The sequence below is a fragment of the Galeopterus variegatus genome, unplaced genomic scaffold, assembly GCF_000696425.1.
Source record: "Galeopterus variegatus unplaced genomic scaffold, G_variegatus-3.0.2 Scaffold535, whole genome shotgun sequence".
In the NCBI taxonomy this organism is placed as follows: Eukaryota; Metazoa; Chordata; class Mammalia; order Dermoptera; family Cynocephalidae; genus Galeopterus; species Galeopterus variegatus.
This window is the reverse complement of record NW_007726646.1, coordinates 184,897-209,307: the sequence shown is the minus strand read 5'-3', so window position 1 is coordinate 209,307 and position 24,411 is coordinate 184,897. Positions and strand designations below refer to the sequence as shown.

The following is a 24,411-nucleotide window of genomic DNA, read 5'->3' as shown; positions in this document are numbered from 1 at the left end:
ACGCGTACACACTTTGTCTATATCTGCTTTGCTCAATGATTCCCTTCCCTGGGAATTTATCTTAAGGAGAAGATTAGATGCAAAGATGTTTACCAAAGTGATAACTGTCAAATAGGGAAATTTGAAAACCAGACAACGCAAGGTGTGTTGTATAATTATGGAACATCTGCTCTGAGGACAGGCCCGCGCGGCCCCCTGCCCCCTGGTCAGTGGTCAGCTGGCCTCTCCTTGATCCTCAGTGGCTCAGAAGGCACCCCTGACCTTCCAGAGTCTTCCTCACCCTGGGCCCAAAAGTGGATTTTTTGTACACCCCCAGGCCTCTATTTCATGTTAGACCTTCCCGAGCTTCCTCCACCTTTAGTGAAAATCTTTCCAGCCTGCTTTGACAGACCAAGAGGAGCTTCATATTGTTTATGCAGATAAGCATAGAAAAACACTGTGTAACCCAGCAGACAGCACAACAGTCAGAGCTCTACTTGGGTGGGAGGGATGTAATGTCTTCTGCAACGAATGTCATGAACACACAGTCACTCCTGATAAAGTTCAGGGTCCCTGCCAGCCCCGCGCACAGCCCCCCTCACTGGGCTGTCCCTGGTGAGACCCTGGCACTCACCCTGTCCATCTTCTTCCTTCACAGGTGGCCATGCTGACAGTCACAGAGCAGGCAGTGCCCCCAACCCCAGCTACCCCTAAGGACCCTGCCCCGCTCTGGGGCTCCCCAGCTGCCCAGGGCAGCCCTGGAGATGGAAGCCTCCAGAGTGAGTGGGTCAGGTGGGGCATCACTCCCACATGGAAATGAGCACTGGATGAGAGTCAGGGGAGCAAGATTCCTGTCCCCGGGGCTGACTCCCAGCTCGACCCCCTGGCAGGCCTCAGTCTCCCCATCTCTCCAGTAGGCCTGAGGGGATGGTCTCCAGAGAGTCCTGGGCAGCCGAGCAGCCCCTACCAGGGGTGGAGCTGGGGGTGGGAACTCTAGATGACTCTTCCCTCCCCCAGGCCCGGCAGGGACACTGACCCCTGCCTACCCCCCCCACCCTCTAGGGCTACCAGGAGCCAGAGAAAGCATGAGGGCCCCACTGCTCCCTCGAAATGGTAAGTGCTGGCTGAAGGCCAGGGCAGGGGTCACGAGCAAGTCCAGAGTTGCTGACCTGAGGTACTTTACTCCACAGACCGAGTCGGTGCTCGAGGGCTGCCTGGGCCCCCTGGCCCCAAGGGAGATGTCGGCAGTCGGGGCCCAATGGGGATGAGAGGTCCACCAGGTGAGTGCCCACAACACTGCCCCCCAGCTCCCCTGGCCATCCCCCCACCAGGTGGACCAAGCCCAGGCCTTCCTTCCCTGCTCCTGACAGAGCCGGGGTGGCCTGAGCCCCTTTCACCCACTGGCCTCTCCGCTCACACCTGGGCTTCCTGAACCACTCTCTTGCATTCATTTGTCCCTGGTGCCTGCACTCCTACACTCAGCAGGCTCTGAGTTGGGCACTGGGATGGGGCCAGATCAGTCCTTGCCCTCCTGGAGCTCCCAGACCTGTAGGAATTGGGCTAGGCAGAGGAGAAACAGCAGTGCCCACCCCATGTGACCAGAATTCCTAGGGGGGTGTTGGGGGTATAGGAGTCCTAAGGAAGGAAGCCCAGACCCTGCTTGGATGGGACAAAGGACAGGGATGCTGTGTTCATCTCCCTAGAAGACAACCGGGGACGGGGGGACAGGCCTGTGGACTCAGGAGCCTATTCTCATGCCTGCTGCCCCAGGCTGCCTTGTCCTGGCCACTTGAAGCCACTCTGGGCCTCTCTGCCTCCAGTACACCCACCAACCCCCGGTATTCCATTGCAGGTCCACAGGGCCCCCCAGGGAGCCCTGGCCAGGCTGGAGCTGTGGGCACCCCTGGAGAGAGGGGACTTCCAGGCCCTCCTGGCCCTCCTGGTCCTCCTGGGCTCCCAGCCCCTGTTGGCCCACCCCATGCCTGGATCTCCCAGCATGGTGAGTCCCCCCGGGGTCCTAGCAGGTCAAAGTGGGGGTGGGTGAGGCTGGAGTGACCATCACACAGTGTCCACTACCAGCTACCATACACCTTCTGTGTGCTAGGCTGGACACGTAGGCCAGTTTCACCCAGTCCTCTAACGGGCGCTGTTGTCCTCTGTTCACAGATGAGGATCACTGAGGGCCACAGAGGGGAAGTCACACTTGCCAAGGTCACACAGCCGGGGTGTGGGGGAACTCTTTCCAGGCCAGGTGCCTCCAGAGCCTGTGCTCAGAACCCCCCTGCATCAGGCCCTCTCCAAGCCTTGGAGCTGGTCAGAAACCCACCCTCAGAGCACCGGGAAGCTCAAGGCCCCGCAGCAGGAAGCCAGCCCTCAGCTCCCAAGGCCGCAGCAGTGGCCCTTTGCTGGGAGAGGCCCCAGGTCCCTCCTCCAGGCTGGGCCCTGACATATGTCCTTGGCCTCCTCCCTTTGCGGCACAGCCTGTCCTACACGTATGCTTCCGGGGTCAGTGTGGAGGGCCAGGTTCACCCCATCTGCACCGTGGCCTTGGCACGTGACCCAGCACCATTCATTCATTCTCCCATTCCACTATTTGTTTTCTCACTATTCATTCCTCCTCTCCAAGCCTCAGTTTCCCCATTGTTACAATGGGGAGAGTGACAGTGCCAGCCTCCTAGAGCTCTGTGACACCCATGCGCAGAAGCCTGGCACACTGTAGGTGATCAGTAAATGGTGGCTTTCATTATTATTCCCACTTGACAGGCAATGGCACAGGCTCAGCAAAATGGAGTCTTGCTGGATGTCACCGGTTAGACTGTGGCAGGATCAGAACTAAGATCTCCCTGCCTCCTGGTCCTGTATGGCCCCACTCTCCCCACTTTCCACCTTGGGAGCAGGTGCCTGGTGGCCTCAGGCACACTGCAGGCTGCCCTGTAGAGCAGTCAAAGCTGTCTTGGGAGAGGTGGCTGTGAAGACTGACCCCACTCCACCCAGCTCTGTTCACTCACCACCTTTCCTCTCCCAGGGGACCCATTACTGTCCAACATCTTCACTGAGACAAGCCACTGGCCCCAGAGACCCACTGGCCTCCCAGGCCCCCCAGGGCCCATGGGTAAGTCGAGTCCAGGCCTGGAGTAAGGAATGGGCTTGGTAGATGGCAGAGGGACTACGGCTGTGACTATCAAGAGAGCTGAGGGCGGACTTCCTGGCATGGTATTCTGTTTCTGGCACTGAGGACATCCTGTCTTATTCCAGGTCCCCCTGGACCTCCTGGCCCCACAGGTGTCCCTGGGAGTCCTGGAAACATGGTGAGTAGTTCTCCAAATGCTTTTACCATGTGCCCACTCATCCATCCCTCCATCCCTCCAGCCATCCAGCCATTCAACCATCCATCCATCCTTTCACTCATTCAATCAACATGTATTTATTGAGCATTTAATGTGCAAACTACTTTCCATAAACCTTATTCAATCCATGTAATGAGAAGCAAGTATTGTTATCACCTAAGGTCAAGAAAAGTGTAGATTCTTGCCCTAAGGCTGTGGCCAGCACGTGGCAATGTCCATAGGTTGGGGTGGGGAGCGTCTGACTCTGATTAGATCTCTTAACACTGAACTGTATGAACTGCCTGCTGTGTGCCAGGCTTTGTGTGTACGGTAAAGAGCCCAGGGGCCCAGGCAAAGCTGGGGCTGCCTCCCCAACCACTCTACACCCAAGCCCCTGCCCACTCCATCCTGCCCCAACAAGGCTGAGGCCCTGTCTTGTCTCAGGGACCTCCAGGCCCCACTGGACCCAAAGGAATCTCTGGCCACCCAGGAGAGAAGGGCGAGAGAGTGAGTACCCAGGTGGCCCCAGGTGGGGGATTCTGGGGAGTTCTGGGGGTCTCAGGTCAGAGCCCCCTGCGGGGCAGCTGATGCCATTCTTCTCCTTCTGACACAGGGACTGCGTGGGGAGCCTGGCCCCCAAGGCTCTGCGGGGCAGCGGGTAAGTGATGCTGTCTGTCTTGCAGCCACCCCTGCAGGATCCCACAGGCCCAGACTCCTGTTCTGGCCCTACATCCCCTGCAACCAGAGCCCCTGACCCTCCCATCAGTCATTTGATGTCTCTAGTACCCATCATTCTTGTAGAATCAGGCTGCCTCTGTCTCCCTCACTCTGGCTCTTTGTGTCTCTGTATCTGTTTCTCTTTTTCTCTCTTTCTCTCCATGTGTCTGTCTCTTTGACTCTCTGTAATTAGGTCTCTTTCATTCCCCATCTCTCCAACTCGGATTGTAGATTTCTACATACCGCCCTTTAATTTGGTCAATTTTTGCTTTATGTATTTTGAATCTTTGTTATTAGGTGCATATACATTTAGGATTTTAGTGTCTCTTTGGTCCCTTTATCTTTATGAAATTAATATCTTTATCTCTGGTAATACTCCTTGTTTTTTTTTTTTTTTGGTTTTTTTTTTGGTGGCTGGCCAGTACAGGGATCTGAACCCTTGACCTCGGTGTTATTAACACCTCACTCTCCAAAGTGAGCCACCAGCCAGCCCAGTATTCCTTGTCTTGAATTCTACTTTGTTTGCTATTAAAGTAGCCACACCAGCTTTCTTGTGCTTGGTGTTTGCGTAGTATATCTTTTTTGATCCTTTCTCTTTCAACCTGCATCTTTATATTTAAAGCTCATCTCTTGTAAACAACATATAACCTAGCTGTTGCTTTTTAAAAATAGTCTGACTATTCAGTTCATTTCAATTTAATAATATGTATTATTATTATTATTGATATGGTTTCATTTAAGTCAACCTTCTTGCTATTTGTGTTTTATTTACACCATCTGTTCAATGTTTCTTTTTTCCCATTCTTTTCTTGCCTTCTTTTGGATTGAGTACTTTTTATGATTCCATTTTATCTCCACTAATAACTTTTTAGCTATGCCTTTTTGTGTGTTTTTTCTCATGACAACAATATACATTCTTGACTTATTGCAATTTACTTTAATTAATAATATACCATCTCATGTATAAGTAGGAACATTACACATGTATAATTCTATTTTCACTCCCTTCCTTTCTTGTGCTATTGCTATTCTATATGGTATTTCTACATTTGTTGTAAACCCACAGTACATTATTGTTATTGCTTCAGTCGGCTGACTTTTAAAGAAGAGCACAAAGAAAAAATAGTTTTTTAAATATTACTGGCGTATTCATCATTATTTTTTTTTCCTTTTTGTCTTTTTTTTTACTGACCGGTAACGGGATCGCAACCCTCAGTGTCGCGCCCGCACCACACTCAGCCAGTGAGCGGGAACCGGTCTCCACATGGGATCCAAATCCTCGGCAGGAGCGCCGCCGCACTCCCAAGCGGTGCACTCTCCAGTGCACCACTGGGCCGGCCCGTATTCATCATTATTAATACTCTGTACCTTCCTGTAGATCCAGATTTCTATCTGGTATTTTTTCCCTTCAACCTAAAGAACTTCCTTTAGCCTCTCTTGTAGTGTGGGTCTCCTGGCAGCAGTATATCTAAAACCGTCTTTATTTTACCTTTAATTTTAAAAGATATTTTTGCTGGATATAAAATTATAGGCTGGCAGTTTTCTCCCCTGTTAACACTTTAAAGATGTTGTACTGTGGCCTTGTGGCTTACATAGTTTCTTATAAGAAATTGGCTGTCACTGTTCTCCCTCTGTATAATATGGTTTTTCCCTCTGGCTTTTAAGATTTTTCTCTTTATCCTTAGTTTTCAGCAGATTGATTTTGATGTATGTGCATGTGAATTTCTTTGTGTTTGTTCTGCTTTGGGTTCACTGAGATTCCTAGCTCTATACGGTTTGCTGGAGTTTTTGTTTTTCATGGTTATTTTGTTTTGTTTTGTTTAATTAGTAAACTTAAAAAAAAAAAAAAAGAACAGTTTTAGATTCACAGAAAAATTGTGTGGAAACTACAGAAAATTCCCTGTCTCCACACATGCACAACCTCTCCCACTATTGACGTCCTGCACCAGAGGAATACATTTGTTGTAATCGATGGACCTATATTGACACCTCATTATCACCCAAAGTCCATATTTTACATTAGGGTTCACTCTTGGTGTTGTACATTCTATAGGTTTTGACAAACATATAATGACAAATGAGGTAGCCACCATCGTACTATCATATAGAATAGTTTCACTGACTTAAAAATCCTGTGTTCTGCCTATTCATCCCTCCCTCCTACCTAACCCCTGCCAACCACTTGATCTTTTTTTTTTTTTTAAAGATGACCGGTAAGGGGATCTTAGCCTTTGACCTGGTGTTGTCAGCACCATGCTCACTCAGTGAGCTAACCGGCCATCCCTATATGGGATCCGAACCCGTGGCCTTGGTGTTATCAGCACCACACTCTCCCGAGTGAGCCACAGGCCAGCCCCACTTGATCTTTTTACTGTCTCCAAAGTTTTACCTTTTCCAAAATGTCATATATTTGGAATCATACAGCATACAGCCTTTTCAGATGGGCTTCTTTCACTTAGTAATATGCATTTAAGCTTCTCCATGTCATTTCTTTTTAGCACTAAATAATATTCCATTGTCTACATGTAACACAGTTTATGTATCTATTCACCTACTGAATGACATCTTGGCTGCTTCCAAGTTTTGGCAGTTATGAATAAAGCTGCTATAAACATTCATAGGCAGGTTTTCATGTGGACATAAGCTTTCAGTTCATGAGGGTAAATACCAGTGAGTGTGATTGCTGAATCATATAGTAAGAGTATGTTTAGTTTTGTAAGAAACAAACTGTCTTCCAATGTGGCTGCACCGTTTTGCATTCCCTCCAGCAATGAATGACAGTTACTGCTGGTCCACATCCTTGTTAGCACTTGATGTTGTCACTGTGTATGTCACTTGTTAGCACTTGATGTATGTCACTGTACCATATTCTGACCATTCTAATTGGGGTGTAGTGATTTCTCACTGTTTTGAGGGGGGTTTGTTTTTCATCTCCCTGTTGTTTTAATTTGCAGTTCCCTAATGACATGTGATGTAGAACGTCTTTTTATTTGCTTACTAGCCATCTGTATATATTCTTTGGTGAGGTGTCTGTTCAGGTCTTTTGACAGTTTTTTTTTTTTTCCTTTTTTTTCCTTTTTGGTGTCCGGCAACGGATCACAACCCTCAGTGTCGCGCCCGTACCGGACCGGGACCGGCAACAGAATCTCAACTCTCGGTGTTGCACCCGCACCTCGCTCAGCCAGTGAGCGGGAACTGGTCTGTATGTGGGATCCGAACCCTCGGCGGGAGTGCCGCTGCGCTTCCCAAGCGGCGCACTGTAGCAGTGCGCCACCGGGCCGGCCCCTCTTTTGACAGTTTTTAATTGGGTTGCTTGTTTTCTTATTGTTGAGTTTTAAGAGTTCTTTGTATATTTTGGATAACAGTCCTTTATCAGATGTGTCCTTTGCAAATATTTTCTCTCAGTCTGTGGCTTGTCTTCTCATTCTCTTCACATTGTCCTGTGCAGAGCAGAAGTTTATAATTTTAATGAAGCCCCGCTATCAATTATTTCTTTTAAGGATGATGCCTTTGGCATTGTATCTAAAAAGTAATTGCCAAGCTGAAGGTCACCTAGATTTTCTCCTGTGTTATCTTCCAGGAGTTTTATAGTTTTTTGTTTATAGTTAGGTCTGTGATCCAGTTTGAATTAATTTTTGTGAAGACGTAAAGTCTGTGCCCCCATTCATCTTTTTTGTATTTGGATGTCCAGTTGTTCCAGCACCAATTGTGGGAAAGACTATCTTTGCTCCATTATATTGCCTTTTCTTTTTTGTCAAAATTCAGTTGACTGTGTGTGTGTGTGTGTGTCTATTTCAGGGCTCTCTATTCTGTTACATTGATCTATTTTTCTAATCTTTCACCCATACCATGCTGTCTTGATTACTGTAGTTTTTTGTTTGTTTGTTTGTTTTAATTTTTATTGAATCACAATTGAGTATACATATTTGGGGGGTTCAATGTTGAGATATGTTGATCAAATCAATATTACTAGCATATATATTGTTACAAGTTGTACTTATTCTTTATGTTTCTTGTCCAATCTCTCCCCATCCCCCTCTTCCTCCCCCCTCCCCCCCAATTACGCTAGATTTCTTCTCTCCTGAAATAGTAATGGTTACTCTGTTGATTTGTTGACCAGATGGTCTGTCCGATGCTGAGAGGTGAGTTCAAGTCCCCCAATATTATCGTAGAACAGATGCTTCTTCTGTCACTCTGGAATGGCCTTTGTGGAGAGAGACATCCTCTTCTTTTCTTTGGTCTCTGCTGGTGACTCTCATTGTGTCAATGCACTCCAGTGGCTGGCAGACCACCTGCATGGTGGTTGTGGCATCTAGCCACTTTTGTGACAGCCATGGTTATTGTGGTGGCTAGGGTGGGCCACCTACATGGAGGTGATGTTTTTCGCATGCTTCTTGGTGCTGGCAGTGTGCCTGGTTGTGGGAGGGGCGTCCGGTCCCCAGCTCCATGCCTCACTGATACCATGCTGTCTTGATTACTGTAGGTTTTTGTGTGTGTTTGTTTTTCGAGTGGCTGGCCAGTACAGGGATGATTACTGTAGCTTTATAATAAGTCTTGAAGTCAGGCAGTGTTAGTCCTCCAATTTTGTTTTTCTCTTTCAATATTGAGTTGGCTATTCTGGGTCTTTTGCCTCTCTATATAAACTTTAGAATTGGTTTATTGATATTACAAAATAACTTACTAGGATTTTGATTGGGATTGCTTTGAATCTATAAATCAAGTTGGGAAGAAGTGACATCTTAACAAAATCAAGTCTTATCTGACCATGTACATGGAATGTCTCTCCATTTATTTAGCTCTTATTTGGTGTTTTTCATTAGAGTTTTGTAGTTTTCTTCATATAGATCTTACAGATATTTTGTTAGAGTTATACCTATTTCATTTTTAAGGGTGGTAATGTAAATTGTAATGTGTTTTTAATTTAAAGTTCCATTTGCTCATTGCTAACATATAGGAAAGCAATTGACTTTTGTATATTAAACTTGTATCTTGCAAGCTTGCTATAATCACTTATTAACTCCAGGAATGTTTTTGTCAGTTCTTTTGGATTTTCTACATAGGCAATCATATCATCTGCAAACAAAGGCAGTTTTGTTTCTTTCTTCCTAATCTGTATACTTTTTATTTCCTTTTCTTGTCTTATTGTATTAGCTAGGACTTCCAGTTTGATGTTGAAAAGTAGTGGTTATAGGGGACATTCTTGCCTTGTTCCTGAACTTAGCAGGAAAGCTTTGAGTTCCTCACCATTAATGTAATGAAGTGTAATGTTAGTGGTAGGCTTTTTTTAGATGTTCTTTATCATGTTGAGGAAGTTCCCCTCTATTCTTAGTGTGCTGAGATTTTGTATCATGAATGAGTGTTGGATTTTATCAAATGACTTTTCACCATTTATTGGTATGATCATGTGATTCTTGTTCTTTAGCCTGTTGATGTGATGGATTACATTAATTGATTTTTGAATGTTGAACCAGCCTTACATACCTGGGATAAATTCCACTTGCTCATGATGTATAATTATTTTTGTACGTTGTTACTATTTGCTACTATTTTGTTGCTACTATTTTGCTGAGGAGGGATTTTTGCATCTGTGTTCATGAGAGATATTGGTCTATAGTTTTCTTGTAATGTCTTTCTCTGGTTCCAGTATTAGGGTAACACTGGCCTCACGGAATGAGTTAGGAATTATTCCCTCTGCTTCTGTCTGATTGTAGATAACTGGCATAATTTGTTTCTTAAATATTTAGTAGAATTCAGTAGTGAACCCATTTGGGCCTGGTGCTTTCTGTTTTCAAAGGTTATTAATTATTGATTCAAATTCTTTAATAAATACAGGTCTATTCAGACTGTTTCTTCTTGTGTGGGTTTTGGCAGATTGTGTCTTTCAAGGAATTGGTCCATTTTATTGAGGTTATAAAACTTATGGGCATAGAATTGTTTAAAGTATTTTTTATTATTCTTTTAATGTCCATGGGATTTCTAGTGATGTCTCTCTCTTTCATTTCTGATATTAGTGATTTGTGTCTTTTCTCTTTTTTCTGAGTTAGCCTGGCTAGAGACTTATCGATTTTACTGATCCTTTCAAAGGTTTTTGGTTTTGTTGGTTTTCTCTTTTGATTTCCTGTTTTCAATTTCATTGATTTCTGCTTTTTATTATTTCTTTTCTTTTTCTTACTTTGGATTTAATTGGATCTTCTTTTTCTAGTTTCCTAAGGTGGAAACTTAGATTGCTGATTTTAGATCTTTCTTTTTTTCTAATATTTGCATTCAATGCTATAAATTTCCCTCTCAGCACTGCTTTTGCTGCATGCGTCCCACAAATTTTGATAAGTTGTGTTTTCGTTTTCATTTAGTTCAGAATATTTTAAAATTTCTCTTGAGAACTCTTCTTTGACCCTTGTGTTACTTAAAAGTATGTTGATTAATCTCCATGTATTTGGGAGTGTTCTGGCTATCTTTCTGTAATTAATCTCTAGATTAATTCCATTGTTGTCTGAGATCATACACTGTATGGTTTTTATTCTTTTAAATTTGTTGAGGTTCATTTTATGGCCCAGAATATGGTCTTTCTTGGTGAGTGTTCCATGTGACCTTGAGAAGAATGTGTAATCTGCTGTTGTTGGATGAACTAATGTATAGATGTTAATTCGATCCAGTTGATTGATGGTGTTGTTGAGTCCAACCATGTCCTTACTGATTTTCTGCCTGCTGGATCTCTCTATTTCTAATAGAGAGTTGTTGAAGTCTCCAGTTACAATATTGGAGACTGTTTAAGGATTCATCTATTTCTTCTCGAAGTTCTATCAGTTTTTGCCTCACGGATTTTGATGATCTGTTGTTAGGTGTGTACATGTTAAAGATTGTTATGTTTTATAGGAGAACTGAGCTCTTTATCATAAGGTAATGCCCCTGTTTAACCCTGATAACTTTCCTTGCTCATTGTCTGAAATTAAATATAGCTACTCCTGCTTTCTTTTGATTACTGTTAGCATGGTATATCTTTCTCCATTCCTTTACTTTTAATCTGTATGTGTCTTTATTTTAAAGTGGATTTCTTGCAGACATCATATTGTTGGGTCTTGTTTTTTGAGCCACTTTGATAAGCTCTGCCTTTTAATTAGCATATTTAGATGATTGATGTTTAAAGTGATTATTGATATAATTGGATTAATATCTACTATATTTGTTAGTGTTTTCTATGTGTTGCCCTTGTTCTTTGTTCCTCTTTTTGTCTTCCACACTTTTTCTGCCTTTTGTGGTTTTAGCTGAGCATTTTATATGATTCCATTTTCTTTCCTTTCATAACATATCAATTAAATTCTTTTATTTTTTACTTTTTTAATTGTTTCCCTGCAGTTTGCAATATACATTTACCTAATTGAAGTTCCTTTTCAAGTAACACTATACTGCTTCATGGGTAGTACAAATAACTTTAATAACAAAATATTTGTAATTCCTCCCTCCCATCCCTTATATTATTGCTGTCATTCATTTCACTTAAAATATATATATATATGTATATACTAAGTGAATCATTGTGCAGTATATGCATGTACTGAAATAACACAATGTACCTACAAAAATAAGTATAAATAAAATTTTTAAAATAATAATACAAAATATGTATACATATACACATATACATACACACCCTCATATATAGGATATATACATGAGCATACATAATTGAATACACTGTTGCTATTATTTTGAACAAACTGTTATCTGTTAGATCAATAAAGAATAAGGAAAAAAAATTCTGTTTTACACTTACTTATCCCTTCTCTCATGCACTTCCTTTTTTATGGAGATCTGAGTTTCTGGTTTGTGTCATTTTCCTTCTCTCTGAAAAAGAGATGTTAAATGTTAAATGTTCTTTTAACATTTTCTGCAAGGCAGTCTACTGGCAAAAATTAATTCAATTTTTGTTGAGAGTCTGTATTTCCTCTTCATTTTTGAAGGATAACTTTGCAGGATAAATAATTCTAGGTTGGTGAGGGTTTTTTCTCTCAATACTTTAAATATTACATTCCACTCTCTTCTTGCTTGCATGGTTTCTGAGGAAAAGTTGGATGTAATTTTTATTTTTTTATTTTTTTATTTTTTTTATTTATTTTTTTTTTAAAGGATGACCGGTAAGGGGATCTCAACCCTTGGCCTGGTGTTGTCAGCACCACGCTCAGCCAGTGAGCAAACCGGCCATCCCTATATAGGATCCGAACCCGTGGCCTTGGTGTTATCAGCACCGCACTCTACCGAGTGAGCCACGGGCCGGCCTTGTAATTTTTATTTTTGCTCCTCTATAAGTAAGATGTTTTTTCCTCTGTCTTCTTTCAGTATTTTTTCTTTATCTTTGCTTTTCTAAAGTTTGAATGTGATATGCCTTGGTGTAGATTTGTTTGGCGTTTATCCTGCTTGGTGTTTGCTGAGCTTCTTAGGTCTGTGGTTTAGTGTTCACCATTAATTTGGAGAAAATTCTCAGTCATTATTACTTCAACTACTGTTGTTTCTTTCTCTCATTTCCTTCAGGTGTTCCCATTATATGTATTTACATGTTTTGTAGTTGTCCCACAGTTCTTGGATATTCTGTTTGATTTTTTTTTCAGTCTTTTTTCTCTTTGCATTTCAGTTTTGGAAGTTTCATTGTCATACCCTCAAGTTTAGGGATTCTTTCTTCAGCCATGTCCAATCTACTAATGAACCCATCAGAGACATTCTTTTTTTTTTTTTTTTTCCTTTTTGTCTTTTTTCGTGACCGGCAATGGATCGCAACCCTCAGTGTCGCGCCCGTACCAGACCGGGACCGGCAACGGGATCGCAACCCTCGGTGTTGCGTCCGCACCTCGCTCAGCCAGTGAGCGGCCAGTCTGTATGTGGGATCCGAACCCTTGGCAGGAGCGCCACCGCGCTCGCAAGCAGCGCACTGTAGCAGTGCGCCACCGGGCCAGCCCCTCAAAGACATTCTTTAGTTCTGTTGTAGTCGTTTTGATCTCTAGCACTTCTGTTTTATTCTTTCTGAGAATTTCCATCTCTCTGCTTACAGTCCCTCTCTTCTGGAACATTGTCTACTTTTTCCATTAATTCCCTTAGCATATTAATCATAGGTTTTTAAAATTCCTGGTCTGGTCATTTCAACATTCCTGCCATACCTGACTCTGGTTCTGATGTTTGTTCAGACTCTTCAAACTGTGTTTTTGCCTTTTAGTATGCTTGTAATTTATTTTTTGTTGTTGGAAGGTAGATATGATGTATTAGGTAAAAAGAACTGTGGTAAATAGATCTTTATTAGTGTTATGGTAAGGTGTGGGGGAAAGGAAGTATTCTATAGTACTGTGATTAGGTCTCAGTCCTTAGGTAAGTATGTGCCCTTGGGCTATAAGTCACCAGTACGTCTCAGTGTTTGGAGGTTTTGTTTGTTTGTTTGTTTGTTTGGTGTGTTTTTTGGTTTTGATATTTTTTGCCCCTTAGGTAGGACAGAATGGCTAGGAAAGGTTGGAGCTGGGCGTTTCCCTTCTCCCACAGAATACTAGAGGCAGCTGGAACTGGGTATTTCTCTTGCCCAAGGTTGTTTAGGCTCTGATAAAACCCCAGTGGAAAAATTGTTTCTCCTGAGGACAGTCCTTGTTAAGAACAAAATACTCTAGCATATTTCAAAATGGTTCCTTTTCTCCTCCCCCTGCTGGAAGCACGAGGGTATTTTTCTCTGATATTCACCATGAGGACCTGGTAGAGATCCTTGAGGTAAAACTCACAAAAGTGTGGAGGGAGTTGGGGAGGCGGGGAGGCCTATGACTGGGTCCCCCTGGATTTTTTAACTCTCAGACTTGTCTACACTGAGCCTCCAGAAATTTGTCAATTACAGTTTAGTTTTTCCTACCCTGGAACTGGTTCCCATGGAGGTTTCTATTCACGAGTTTCTGTTCCTGTAAGTTGTGATTCTCTGTATTTGCCTGCCTGTCTCTCCAGTTTGGGGGGCAGCAGTTTGCCTGTAGTCTCATTTCTCTGACAGATCTGAAGAGCTGTTGGTTTTTCATTTCCTTCAGTTTTTTACTTGTTATTAGGATGGACTGGCAACTTCAAGCTCCTTACATGCCAGACTGGAACCCAGAAATCTGTTTTGTTTTGTTTTTAAATCAAATTTGAAAGAAGTTTGGTCAATATTTCTTCAAATACTTTTTCTGTTCCTGCTGTCTCTTCTCTCCTTTTCCACTTGATACTCCATTTATACTCAATACTCTCCTGTGAGTCACCAAAGCTCTGTTAATTTTTTCAAATCTTTTTTCTCTCTGTGCTTCAGTTGTTTGTTTTGTTTTGTTTTGTTTTTGTTTTTTTATTTTTGTTTATCTTATTTATTGAATCAAAATTGATTATACATATTTTTGGGGTTCAACATTGAGATATGTTGATCAAATCAATATTACTAGCATACATATTGTTACAAATTGTAATTATTCTTTATGCCCCTTGTCCAATCTCTCTCTGCCCCCATTACCCTAGATTTCTTCTCTCTTTCTGAAAGAATAATGGTTACTCTGTTGATTTGTTGCCTAGATGATCTGTCCAATACTGAGAGGTGTGATCGTGTCCCCCAATATTATCATAGAGCAGATGCTTCTTTTGTCACTCTGAAATGGGCTTTGTGGAGAGAGACATCCTCTTCTTTTCTTTATTTCTGTGGGTGACTCTCCTTGTGTGAATGCACTCCAGTGGTTGGTGGACCATCTGTGTGGTAGTTGTGGCGTCTAGCTGCTTTCACAGCAGCCATGGTTATTGCAGTGGCTGGGGTGGGCCACCTACATGGAGGTGATGTTTTTGCCATGCTCCTTGGTGCTGGCAGTGTGCCTGCTTGTGGGGTGTGTCTGGTCCCTGGCTCCATGCCTCGGGTCCCCAGGAGGGCCCCAAGGTGCTGGCATGGTGTACTTGCTTGTGGGAGAGGCGTATGGTCCCCTTCTCCATGCCTTGGGCCCCCGGGTGGGCCCTGAGGTGCTGGCGCAGTGTGCCTGGTTATGGAATAGGGGTCTGGTCCCTGGATCCATGCCCCAGGCCCCTCTCTGTGCTTCAGTTTGAATTATTCCATTGACTTGCCTTCAAGTTGATCAATTATTTCCTCTGTTATATCCAATCTTCTGTTAATTCCATCTACTGAATTACTTCCAGTACTATCGTTTTCATTTCCAGGATTTCCATTTGATTCTTTTTTTTTTTAACAGTTTATGTATCTTTTTCAAAATTCTCCATCTGTCACACATTCTCTCAACTCCAGTAGATTCTTTAACATATTTATTATAAATATTTTAAATTCTTTGTCTGCTAATTTCAACACCTGAGTTGGCTATGGATCTGCTTCTATTGCCTGAGTTTTCTCTTGAGTATGGATCACATTCTCCTATTTGTTCACATGTCTAGTAACTTTTTATTGCATATTGGACAAGATAAGATATTGAAGAGACTCTGGATTCTGTTATCTTCTACTGAAGAGTGTTGAGTTTTGTTGTAGCATAGTTAAATTACTGATGGATCCGCCTTGCTCTTTTGGAAGCTTAGTTCTATGCTTTATCAGAGAAAGTTCATTTTGGTTTTGCTCTTGGTCCTAGAAAGATTCCTTAGTCCTGGGATGTGGTCTTTATTCCTAAGGCATGGTTTTTCTGGAGTTTCATTAGAAAGCCTCAGTTGTTAACAAGCCTCTCTAACTTGGTTGGACTTGAACTCCAAACTCTGTCTTCTGTGTGGTGGGCAATTGTCGAAATCTGTGCTGAGATCTGTCAACACATTGTTTCTCCCCTGGGCTCCTTGGAGTGTTGCCCAGTTCGACAATCATCCAGAATTAGAGGAGAGCATTAATGCAGATTTTGTTCCCCCATTGTGGCTCCCTGATTTCCAGTATTTCCCTTCAGTTTCCCACTTCTCTGCCAGCCTCAACTCTTAACCTCTGACTCCTCAGACCAGTAAAACTGAAGCTTTTTGCTTGAGTTCTGTGTGCCAGGCTGAGGGGTCTGGCGTGTAACCTCTGAGGAAAAGCCATAAATATATGGATTTTATTCAGTGTGGTTCCCTTCTGTGAAGGGTGGAATATCCTCCAGTTTCTGGATGCTCTTTTTCACTTTCTATTGCCTTCAAACAGTTGTTTTTTGCATTTTATCCAGTTAGTCCAATACAAGCTGCTCTCTGCCTCTATTTCTCTAAGTGTCTCTCCCTCCCTCCCTCCCCCTTTCCTTCCCTCTCTCCCTCTTTCTTTCTCTCCCTCTTTCCTTCCCTCCCTGCCTCCATCTCTCTCTCCTTCTCTCGCTCACTGCTTCTGTATCTGTCCTCCTTGCAGGGAGAACCTGGCCCCAAGGGAGACCCTGGTGAGAAGAGCCACTGGGTAAGCTCTGGCCCAGCACTGGGCTCCCCTGCCTTCTGCCTCCTGCCCTGGGTGCTCAGGAGAGTATTCTTTCACCATTAAGCCCTGGGAGTAGGGGCACTCCATCCACATCCCCATTGCAGCCTGGTCTCCTAGGCAGGAGCCTTGGCAATTCACAGCCCAACCCCTCCCCCATCCTGTCACTCTCAACTGGGCAGGGCCAGCCCTATCAGCAGTCCCCATGCTCTCTGTCTCTGTCTTTGTCCCTGTCTCTGCCTTCCCTCTGTGGCCTTTCAAAGCTAGGGTGGCTCTGCCTCTCTTCTTGGGCGGTTTGGGCTAACCCAGGCCAGACTGCATCCCCTGCCTTTTATAGCCCCCTCCTAGCAAGGGTTTTGGCTTCTGCTCCCCTGACTGAAGAAGAAAGAGAAGGATGAAGACAATATGCATAGAAGAATGGGACAGGAGAACTTAGGAAAGCCATGAAGCAGAGGAAGGGAGGCCTAGAAACAGTGAGGTACATAGGAACCCCATGGTAAAAGGGACAGGGAACCTAGACACCACTGTACACATAGGAAATCCACAAAGCATGGGAAGGGAGGCCCCAAAACCATTATGTATACATTTGGCATGGTCACTGAGGTTAGGAGACCTAGACTCCACTATACTCAAAAGACATATAACTAACACAAGGTCCTAGACACCATGACATCCATTGGAGACTCATGAGGAATGGAAAGAGAAGCCTAGAAACTGTCACATGCACAGCAGAATCATGGAAAATGGGATGAGGGTCCTAGACATTGCTATATGCAAATGAAACCCATGAAAAGTGAGAAGGAGGGGGGCCTAGAAACTGTCACATACATAGGAGACAGAGTAAATGAGAAAGGGGACCTAGAAACTACACACCCAAGAATGCCATGATTAACTTGGGTTCCTAGAAACCTTCAAAATCATTAGAGATAATTGCAGTGAATGAGTTTCAGGGCCTAGAAATCTACTCACCTAAAGGACACCAGGGAAGGACCAGGAGCCTAGAACACACTATGACCAAAAGGCCCACAGTGTGGGGACCTGGAAACTGTTGCTGACGTTTAGAAAATGGACAGGGTGGGGACAGACACCCCTACAGGAGAGACACCTGGGAAGCTCTTTTGGAGGATGGTATCTTGCCTTCCTCCCCACCACCCCTTCCCCATGCAGTCTGGCTGGGACGCCCTACTTCCTGGCAGTCACTGGATAGTGAGGATGAGGGTGGCACCCAGCACCTGCTCTGCCCCTTAGTTCTTGATTGTGGGGTCAGTGATGGATTCAGCCGTGGGAGCCCCCCATCCTGCACGAGTCCTCTCCCATGTCTCCCCATGACTTCTGGGGCCCTGCTACCTCTCCAGCAAGCCTCTCCCGGCCCCCTTCTGTGGCCCGCACTACCCATCTTACCTCTTAAGAATACTGCCATTATGGGCATGAGCTGAGTTGGGGGTTAGGTAGACCCATGTGAACCTGGCCCTCTGTCTTCCCTAGGCCCCTCACTGGCCTTTCCCAGAGACCCTCAGCCTGAGAACACATTTTCCACCCTGCCTAGGAGAGGTGGGAAAGTTGAGGTCAAGGCCGGATTAGGCTGGGTAGTCCTGTCCCTGCATGGGGACGCCTGGCAGGGGAACGGGATGCCTGGACTACCCCAGACCAGTCCTCAAACCCAGGACCACCTGTAGGAGGTGCCCCCTAGAGGTAGCAGGGCCTCTGCCCACACATCTTCCTCCCCCACGTCCACCTGCACTTCTGCCACTGCTTGCTGCCTGCCTGGGAGGGATCTCGCTGGGCTGGGGGTTGCATGAGGCATTAGGGGCTGGTGGACTATGTCTTTTGGGGGTAGGTGGGGGTAGGGTTCAGTGTTGGAAAGGTCCCAGAGGGGTCCTTTGTACACTCCACCCATCAACTCCCCCCTGCCCCCGGTACATCTTTCAGAGATGCTGGTCTGGCTTTGGCTGGGCAGTGACACCTGGTGGTCATGGGAGAGCACTGCAGGAACTGGAGTGATGGCTGGGCCAGCCTGTCTAGATACATCAAAGCTCTCATCCCTTATTCAGACAGGGAAACTGAGCCCCAATTCCGCAGAGCAAATCCTTGGCAGAGCTGGAACTGAAGCCCAGGCTTTTAAGCTCTCAGGCCCAGGGAACCAGCTACCATTCCCCAAGCACCTCCTTTGTGGGTGCCAGGCCTGCTGCTGTACACTGTGGATACAGATATGATTTGGACACAGTCCCTACCCTCAGAGTGGTCACAGTGGCATAGGGGAAAAAAGACCTGTAACCAGAAGCCACAGGACAGAGGGAGTTCAGCTGTGATGGAAGATGCTTTAGCATTCTCCCAGAGGAGAAGGGCTAGGCCTGAAAGGTGCATTAACCAGACACAGGGTATTCAGGCAAAGGAGAGGGAACAGCATGTGCAAAGGCCCTGGGGCAAGAGTGAGCCTAGAGTATTGCAAATACCTGAGGAGCTGCGCATACTTGGAGTGGCAGTATGATAGGCAAGGAATAAGATAGAAGCCAAAGAAGCTTCCAGGATTTAGGAGGCCATATTAAGGAATTTAAACTTTGTCCTATGGGCAGTGGGGAGTCACTGAAGTATTTATATGTAGGAGTGTGACATGGTCAGACTTTTGTTTGTGAAAGATCCCTCTGATTGTCATGTGTAGAATGAATGGAAGAAGGGGGTAACATGGGAGAAGCAAAAAGAGAGACTAGGCAGGAGGCTGTCATGGTCATCCTGGTGAAAGACTGTTGGGGTCAGAACTGGGGGTGGGAGTAGTGAGGACAGACAGATATCAGTGGAGCTAAGAGACAATTGTGTGCAAGTTTGGCTGTGAAAGGGAGAGAGGAGTCAAGGGAGACTTTTACAATAGTAAAAGAGAGGAGCAGAAGCAAGCACGCCAAATTTTGCCCATGGAAAAATAGGAGATGTCTGTGTTACAGATGAGTAGGGGTGTCCAGCGGGCCCTGTATACTTAGATCCAAAACACAGAGCAGGTCAGGCTGGGAGGGGACTGGGGAGTCATCATGCAAATAGTAGGCCACCCATTTGGGAGGGAGTCCAAACAGTGAGGTTTTTAAAATACCTTCCTCCCAATTTTTGTTTTGAAAATTTTCAAATATACGGTGACGTTGGTACAATGAATATCCTTTTGCCTTCCTCTTGGTTGACCAATCATTAGTATTTTGCCACATTCACTCTTTCTCCCTTTATATATTTATAGATCTTTCTTCTAATTCATTTGAAAGTAAGCTGCAAACCTCATTCACATCTCTCCTAAAACTTCAGTGTGCACCTTGATAGAATATGGACAGTCTCCCAAAAACCACAATACCACTGTCACACCTAAGAAAGATAATATAAATGCAGCAATATGATGCCATTTCGTATAGAACTCATATGAAAATTTGACCAGTTGTCCCCAAAAATACCTTTAAAGCTCTTTTTTTTTTTAAGTCCAAGATCTAATTAAGGCTCACACATTGCATTTATTTGTCACATTTCCGGTCTCTTTTAATCTAGAACAGGTCCTCTGCCTTTTTCTTCTCTTGACTTTGTCTTTCTGTGAATGTCCCACAGTCTAGATTTATAAGATTATTTCTTCATGATGAGATGCAGGTTAAATACTCCTGGCAGGAGCACTTGTGGGGGACATGGTGCCCTTTTATTGCACACATTGGGAAGCTCATAATGTCAGCTGGTCCCACTGTCTGTGCCGGGAATGGCTTAACATAATTTTTGAAGGTTATCCATTCCTGCTCCTGTAATACTTAAAGAAGGATTACTTTGATATGCAGCCCATGGTGATCCTGGAATCCCCAGGCTGAAATGTCCATTTGGTGGCCTGAGGGTAGCCCAATCCACATAAAGTGGACACAACTGGCTCATAACAGACAGTCCCAAAGAGCAGGTTGCTCCTAATGAACATGTTGGGAGGCCCTCGGTTGTTTAGATGTTTTTGTAGGGAACAACTACCTTATAGGGTTGGATTGTGTAAGTGTGTATATTATAGACCCCTTCACTTATCTGTCTTGAGTAAAGGACACTAAGAGAGACCTCCAGATGTTGTCAGGGCTGGGATACTTCTGCTTGCCATCCTGGTACTTTGTTGGAATGGAGATATCTACATTCCAGAAATAGCTTTGGTCTGGACTAGGAAAGAGGAAGGAGGGAGGGAAGGAGGAGTGTTGGCAAGAATGTGGACCCTGTGCTGGGGAATGAAAGGACAGATTGGGAGGAAGTTAAGGTGAGTGCTGGCTGGTGACACCTCTGGCGTGAGCCCTGGGCAGCAGCTGGCATTGCCTGTGGACTAGGGAACCCCAGAGCTGGGAGGTCTTGGAGGAGGGGCTTTGTGGCCCTGCTGCCACATTTCTGGGGCCTGGAAGCTGGAGGCACAGAGATGCAGACTGGTGCTGCTTAGAGGAGAGGCCTGGGCTGAGGACGGGGCACCAGGACGTGCCAGAATATGAACCTAGCATAGTCAGAACCCTGGGAGGGATGAACACTACTTTCCTGGAAGGGAGCCCGAAGTGAAAAGGGCTGCGGAAGGGGCACTGAGCCAGCATTTTAAACAGCTTCCCCAACAGTGATGCCATGCAAACGTTTTCTGATTTTGCCAGCATACATTCATTTTGGCGTGAATGGAAATATTGGTAAATAGCCTGATTTCACTGGTAAACTTAATTAGGGTGAGGCTCATGGTCATTTAAGGTAAAAAGTGAATTAAAAGAATATGACATCAACACAGGTATAGGTGGCCCTGGGATGTGGCAGGAATCGTGCCGGTGATGTGAAAGCAACTGGTGTTGGGCAACAGAGATCAGAGGCAGGGTGGGCTCCAAGGCGGGCTCTGTGGCAGGATCCGTGGCAGGCTCTGGGGCAGCAGTTCTGCCACTGCGATTGGCATCCCCCTGCCTCCAGCGCAGCAGGATTTGCAGTGGGGTAGGGGAGAGCATCCAGCTGGGATCCAATAGGACTTTCTGAAAGGTCCTTCAGGGGTTGCTTCTGCCTGCCTTGTCCCCGCCCCCACCCCACCCCCATGACCCCTATCCTCTCCTGGTCTTGTTCTGGCTGTCCATGGGCCCTGGGCTGTGGCAGGTGGTGTGGGGCTGCAGGTGCATGTCCCGGGTGGGGCATGGGCCACCAACAGGCTTTGCAGGGCCCCTTCCTTTGCCCCCTTCACGGCTGCATCTGTCTCTTTCCTCCGCAGGGGGAGGGGTTGCACCAACTACGCGAGGCTTTGAAGATTTTAGCTGAGAGGGTTTTAATCTTGGAAACAATGATTGGGCTCTATGGTGAGTAGAGACAGACAGACGGACAGCCCAGCCCCTGCCTGCCAGCCTTCCCCAAGCCTTCCTGGGGTGGAACTGGCCTGAGCCCAGTCACGAGGCTGGAGAAGGTACCTGACCCGGGCAAGTGTGGCCCTGAGAGCCCAAGACCACCCGTCTCTCAATGACCGGCCCCCTCCTTCACAGATGAAGTGGGGCCTAGAAACCTGGGCCCCACCCATGTGGTCAGAGCTGGGCCTCCGGGCATTGTGGGTAATGTGGTTTCCAGGACTTCAGGGAACCAGAGGTGACAGATTTTAACTTAGGAAGAAGTTATAGGCAATAAAACCGAACTCCAGATGAGCAGGGGATTGTGGGTAACAGAGCCAGACTCCAGTATTGCAGGGATCATGGGTAATAAAGTCAGAGCCCAGGCTCACAGGAGGATTGTGGGTAATGGATCCAGACTCTAGTCAGGCTTCAGCTCTATAGAAATCATGGGTGACAGAGACAGTCTCCAGGCCCACAGGACAATAGGTCAGGGAGCTAGAATCCCCAAGTGCAGGGGACTGTGGGTGACAGAGCCAGGCTCAGGCCCCAGGGGACTCTCGGTAATACACCACCTACGAGTTCTGACCCTCCCCCCATAAAGCCCCAGAGGCTCTTACAGGGCACGCCCTCCAGGTCCCAGGTGGAAGCCTTGCAGTTCCCTCTTTGGTCCTCTTAACCTGTCCTGCAGGGTCAGAAGAGAGCCAGACCCTTTAGGGGCCCAAGAGAGCTAAACCCTCACCCCAGACATCTATCCAGCAATTCCCCACCCATCTGGTCACTTGAGCCAGGCTCCTGCCCTGCAGCCAGCTGGCACCTGCCCTCCCTTCCTCCCCCTCTGGCTCCCCAGCCCAGCCCTCGGAGGCCAGACTTGCACCACCTGCTCTTCTCCATTTCCCATCAGGCTCCTAGCTTACAGAGCTTCCTGCAGCAGCAGGCTCAGCTGGAGCTCCTGGCCCGACGGGTCACCCTGCTGGAAGCCATCATCTGGCCAGGTAACGGCAGGGTGGGCAGCCAGGGACAGCTCCCTCCAGGAAGGGCCTGGGAAGGTGCCTCCCAATGCTTGGCCAGGCCAGTGGCCACTCATTCTTCATCCTTCCATCCATCCAGCAGATGGTGCCTAGCACAGAGAAGGCTCTGGTAACTAGTTCTAATGTGGACGAGCACACGCTGTGCCAGGCACCTTCCTGGCACAGGCTCCAACAGATAAGACAGACAGAGCCCTACCCTCATGGAGCTTAGGGTGCTGGGGAGAGCCCTGGCACTAGCAGTGAAACCCGAGGTGAGATATACCACAATGGAGTGAGTCCATACAGCTGTGGAAGCACAGAAGTGCCTCTAGCCCAGGCTGTGGGGAGAGGGCCTCAGGGAGGGCTTCCTGGAAGAGGTGATGTCTAAGTGGAGACCTGAAGGGCAAGGATCAAGGGAAAGTGAACAGGCAGAGGAACAGCATGAGCAAAGGCTAAGAGGCCAGAGAGAGCCTTGAGGGATTATTCTTCAAGGTTGCTGAGAAGTGAGAGCCAAGGCTAGAGAATCTGGCAGGGGCCAAATTGAGAAGGTCCTAGAAGGCAGATTGGGGTGGCACAGGAGGAGATTAGACACCAGGTGGGCAGTACCACTCCTTGCATCTGGCTCCTGGGGGTGAGGCTGAGGAGGTCTTTCATTAAACTGGAGTCTTGGCTGGCCCTGGAGAGGAAGGGATTGGCCACCCAAAGGGCTGGGCTCCCTTCCTTACCTACCTGCTAAGAGGCCCCAACAGTTGCCCTTCGTGCACCTCCAGCCCCCGCCAGCTCACAGCCCAGTGAGCACATCAGTGCACAGAGGCCTCGACATCATGTTCAACCTTGCATCTATTTTACAGATGGAGAAACTGAGGCCCCAAGCGGGAAGGAGGGTCGTTAGAGGCAGGCCTCCTTCATTCAGCAGAACCATAGGGAGCACCTCCTGAGTGCTAGGCCTGGGTGGATGCCCGGGCTCTGGAGAGCAGATAGGTGAACCTGCCTGCCTTGGGGAGCTGCCCATCAAGTGGTGGGAAATCCTCAGTATCTATAGATATACGGGGTATGGGAGCACCCAAGGTTGTGGGTGAGGAGCAGTCACTTCTCGCTGGGAGGTGGAGAAGACTTCTTGGAAGAGGGGACCCTTGTGTTGCATCATGGAAGATCCCTATGAGTGTGCCAGGTGGAGAAGGTGAGCAGGGCAGCCCCGACAGAGTCCCGCATGGGCAAAGGTCTAGAGGTTGGAAAGTGCACAGTCTGCTCAAAAGCCCCTCTCACTGTGCTACATGGCTTCCCTAACTTCTAGAAACATCAGCAACTATCTCCCAGACCTCCTCCCCTCTTACGGAGTAGGACCAAGGACCAAATTTCAGGTTGTCAGCACCTTTTTAGGTGTCCCTCACCTGCTCTCTGAGGAGGATTGGGACAGGAACTAGAAGGGACACATTTGGACCACTGTGGCCCTGGATCTGTCCCTCTCTGCCTTCAGTCAGCTCTGTCTCTGATGCCCAGCGAGAAGTACCAGATACTTGGGAAGGGCTACGCCCACTGTCAGTGGAGAGTGGCCCCTCAAGCCAGCTTGGCTTGGGGCCTGGAAGGAGAGGTGCGGGAGTGGGGAACAGAGAAAGAGATGGGACCCTCCCTGTTGGCCCAGCATACACAGCAGGCACTAACTAAAGACCCAAATGTGGCTCGTGTTTGGGTTATAA

General features: G+C 46.4%; 1 protein-coding gene across 2 annotated transcripts in view; it reads left to right on the top strand.

Annotated features, from left to right (window-relative positions):
• The window catches only part of EMID1 (EMI domain containing 1), a 44,190-nt gene that overhangs the window by 17,197 nt on the left and 2,582 nt on the right, over positions 1-24,411 (top strand). For both annotated transcript variants that reach the window (XM_008569822.1, XM_008569823.1), the window contains exons 6-14: positions 638-758; positions 1,170-1,259; positions 1,832-1,978; positions 3,005-3,091; positions 3,235-3,287; positions 3,750-3,812; positions 3,919-3,963; positions 16,336-16,380; positions 21,599-21,683. In XM_008569822.1, coding sequence (XP_008568044.1) covers positions 638-758; positions 1,170-1,259; positions 1,832-1,978; positions 3,005-3,091; positions 3,235-3,287; positions 3,750-3,812; positions 3,919-3,963; positions 16,336-16,380; positions 21,599-21,683 — 736 coding nt within the window. The remainder of the gene's footprint in view (positions 1-637; positions 759-1,169; positions 1,260-1,831; positions 1,979-3,004; positions 3,092-3,234; positions 3,288-3,749; positions 3,813-3,918; positions 3,964-16,335; positions 16,381-21,598; positions 21,684-24,411) is intronic.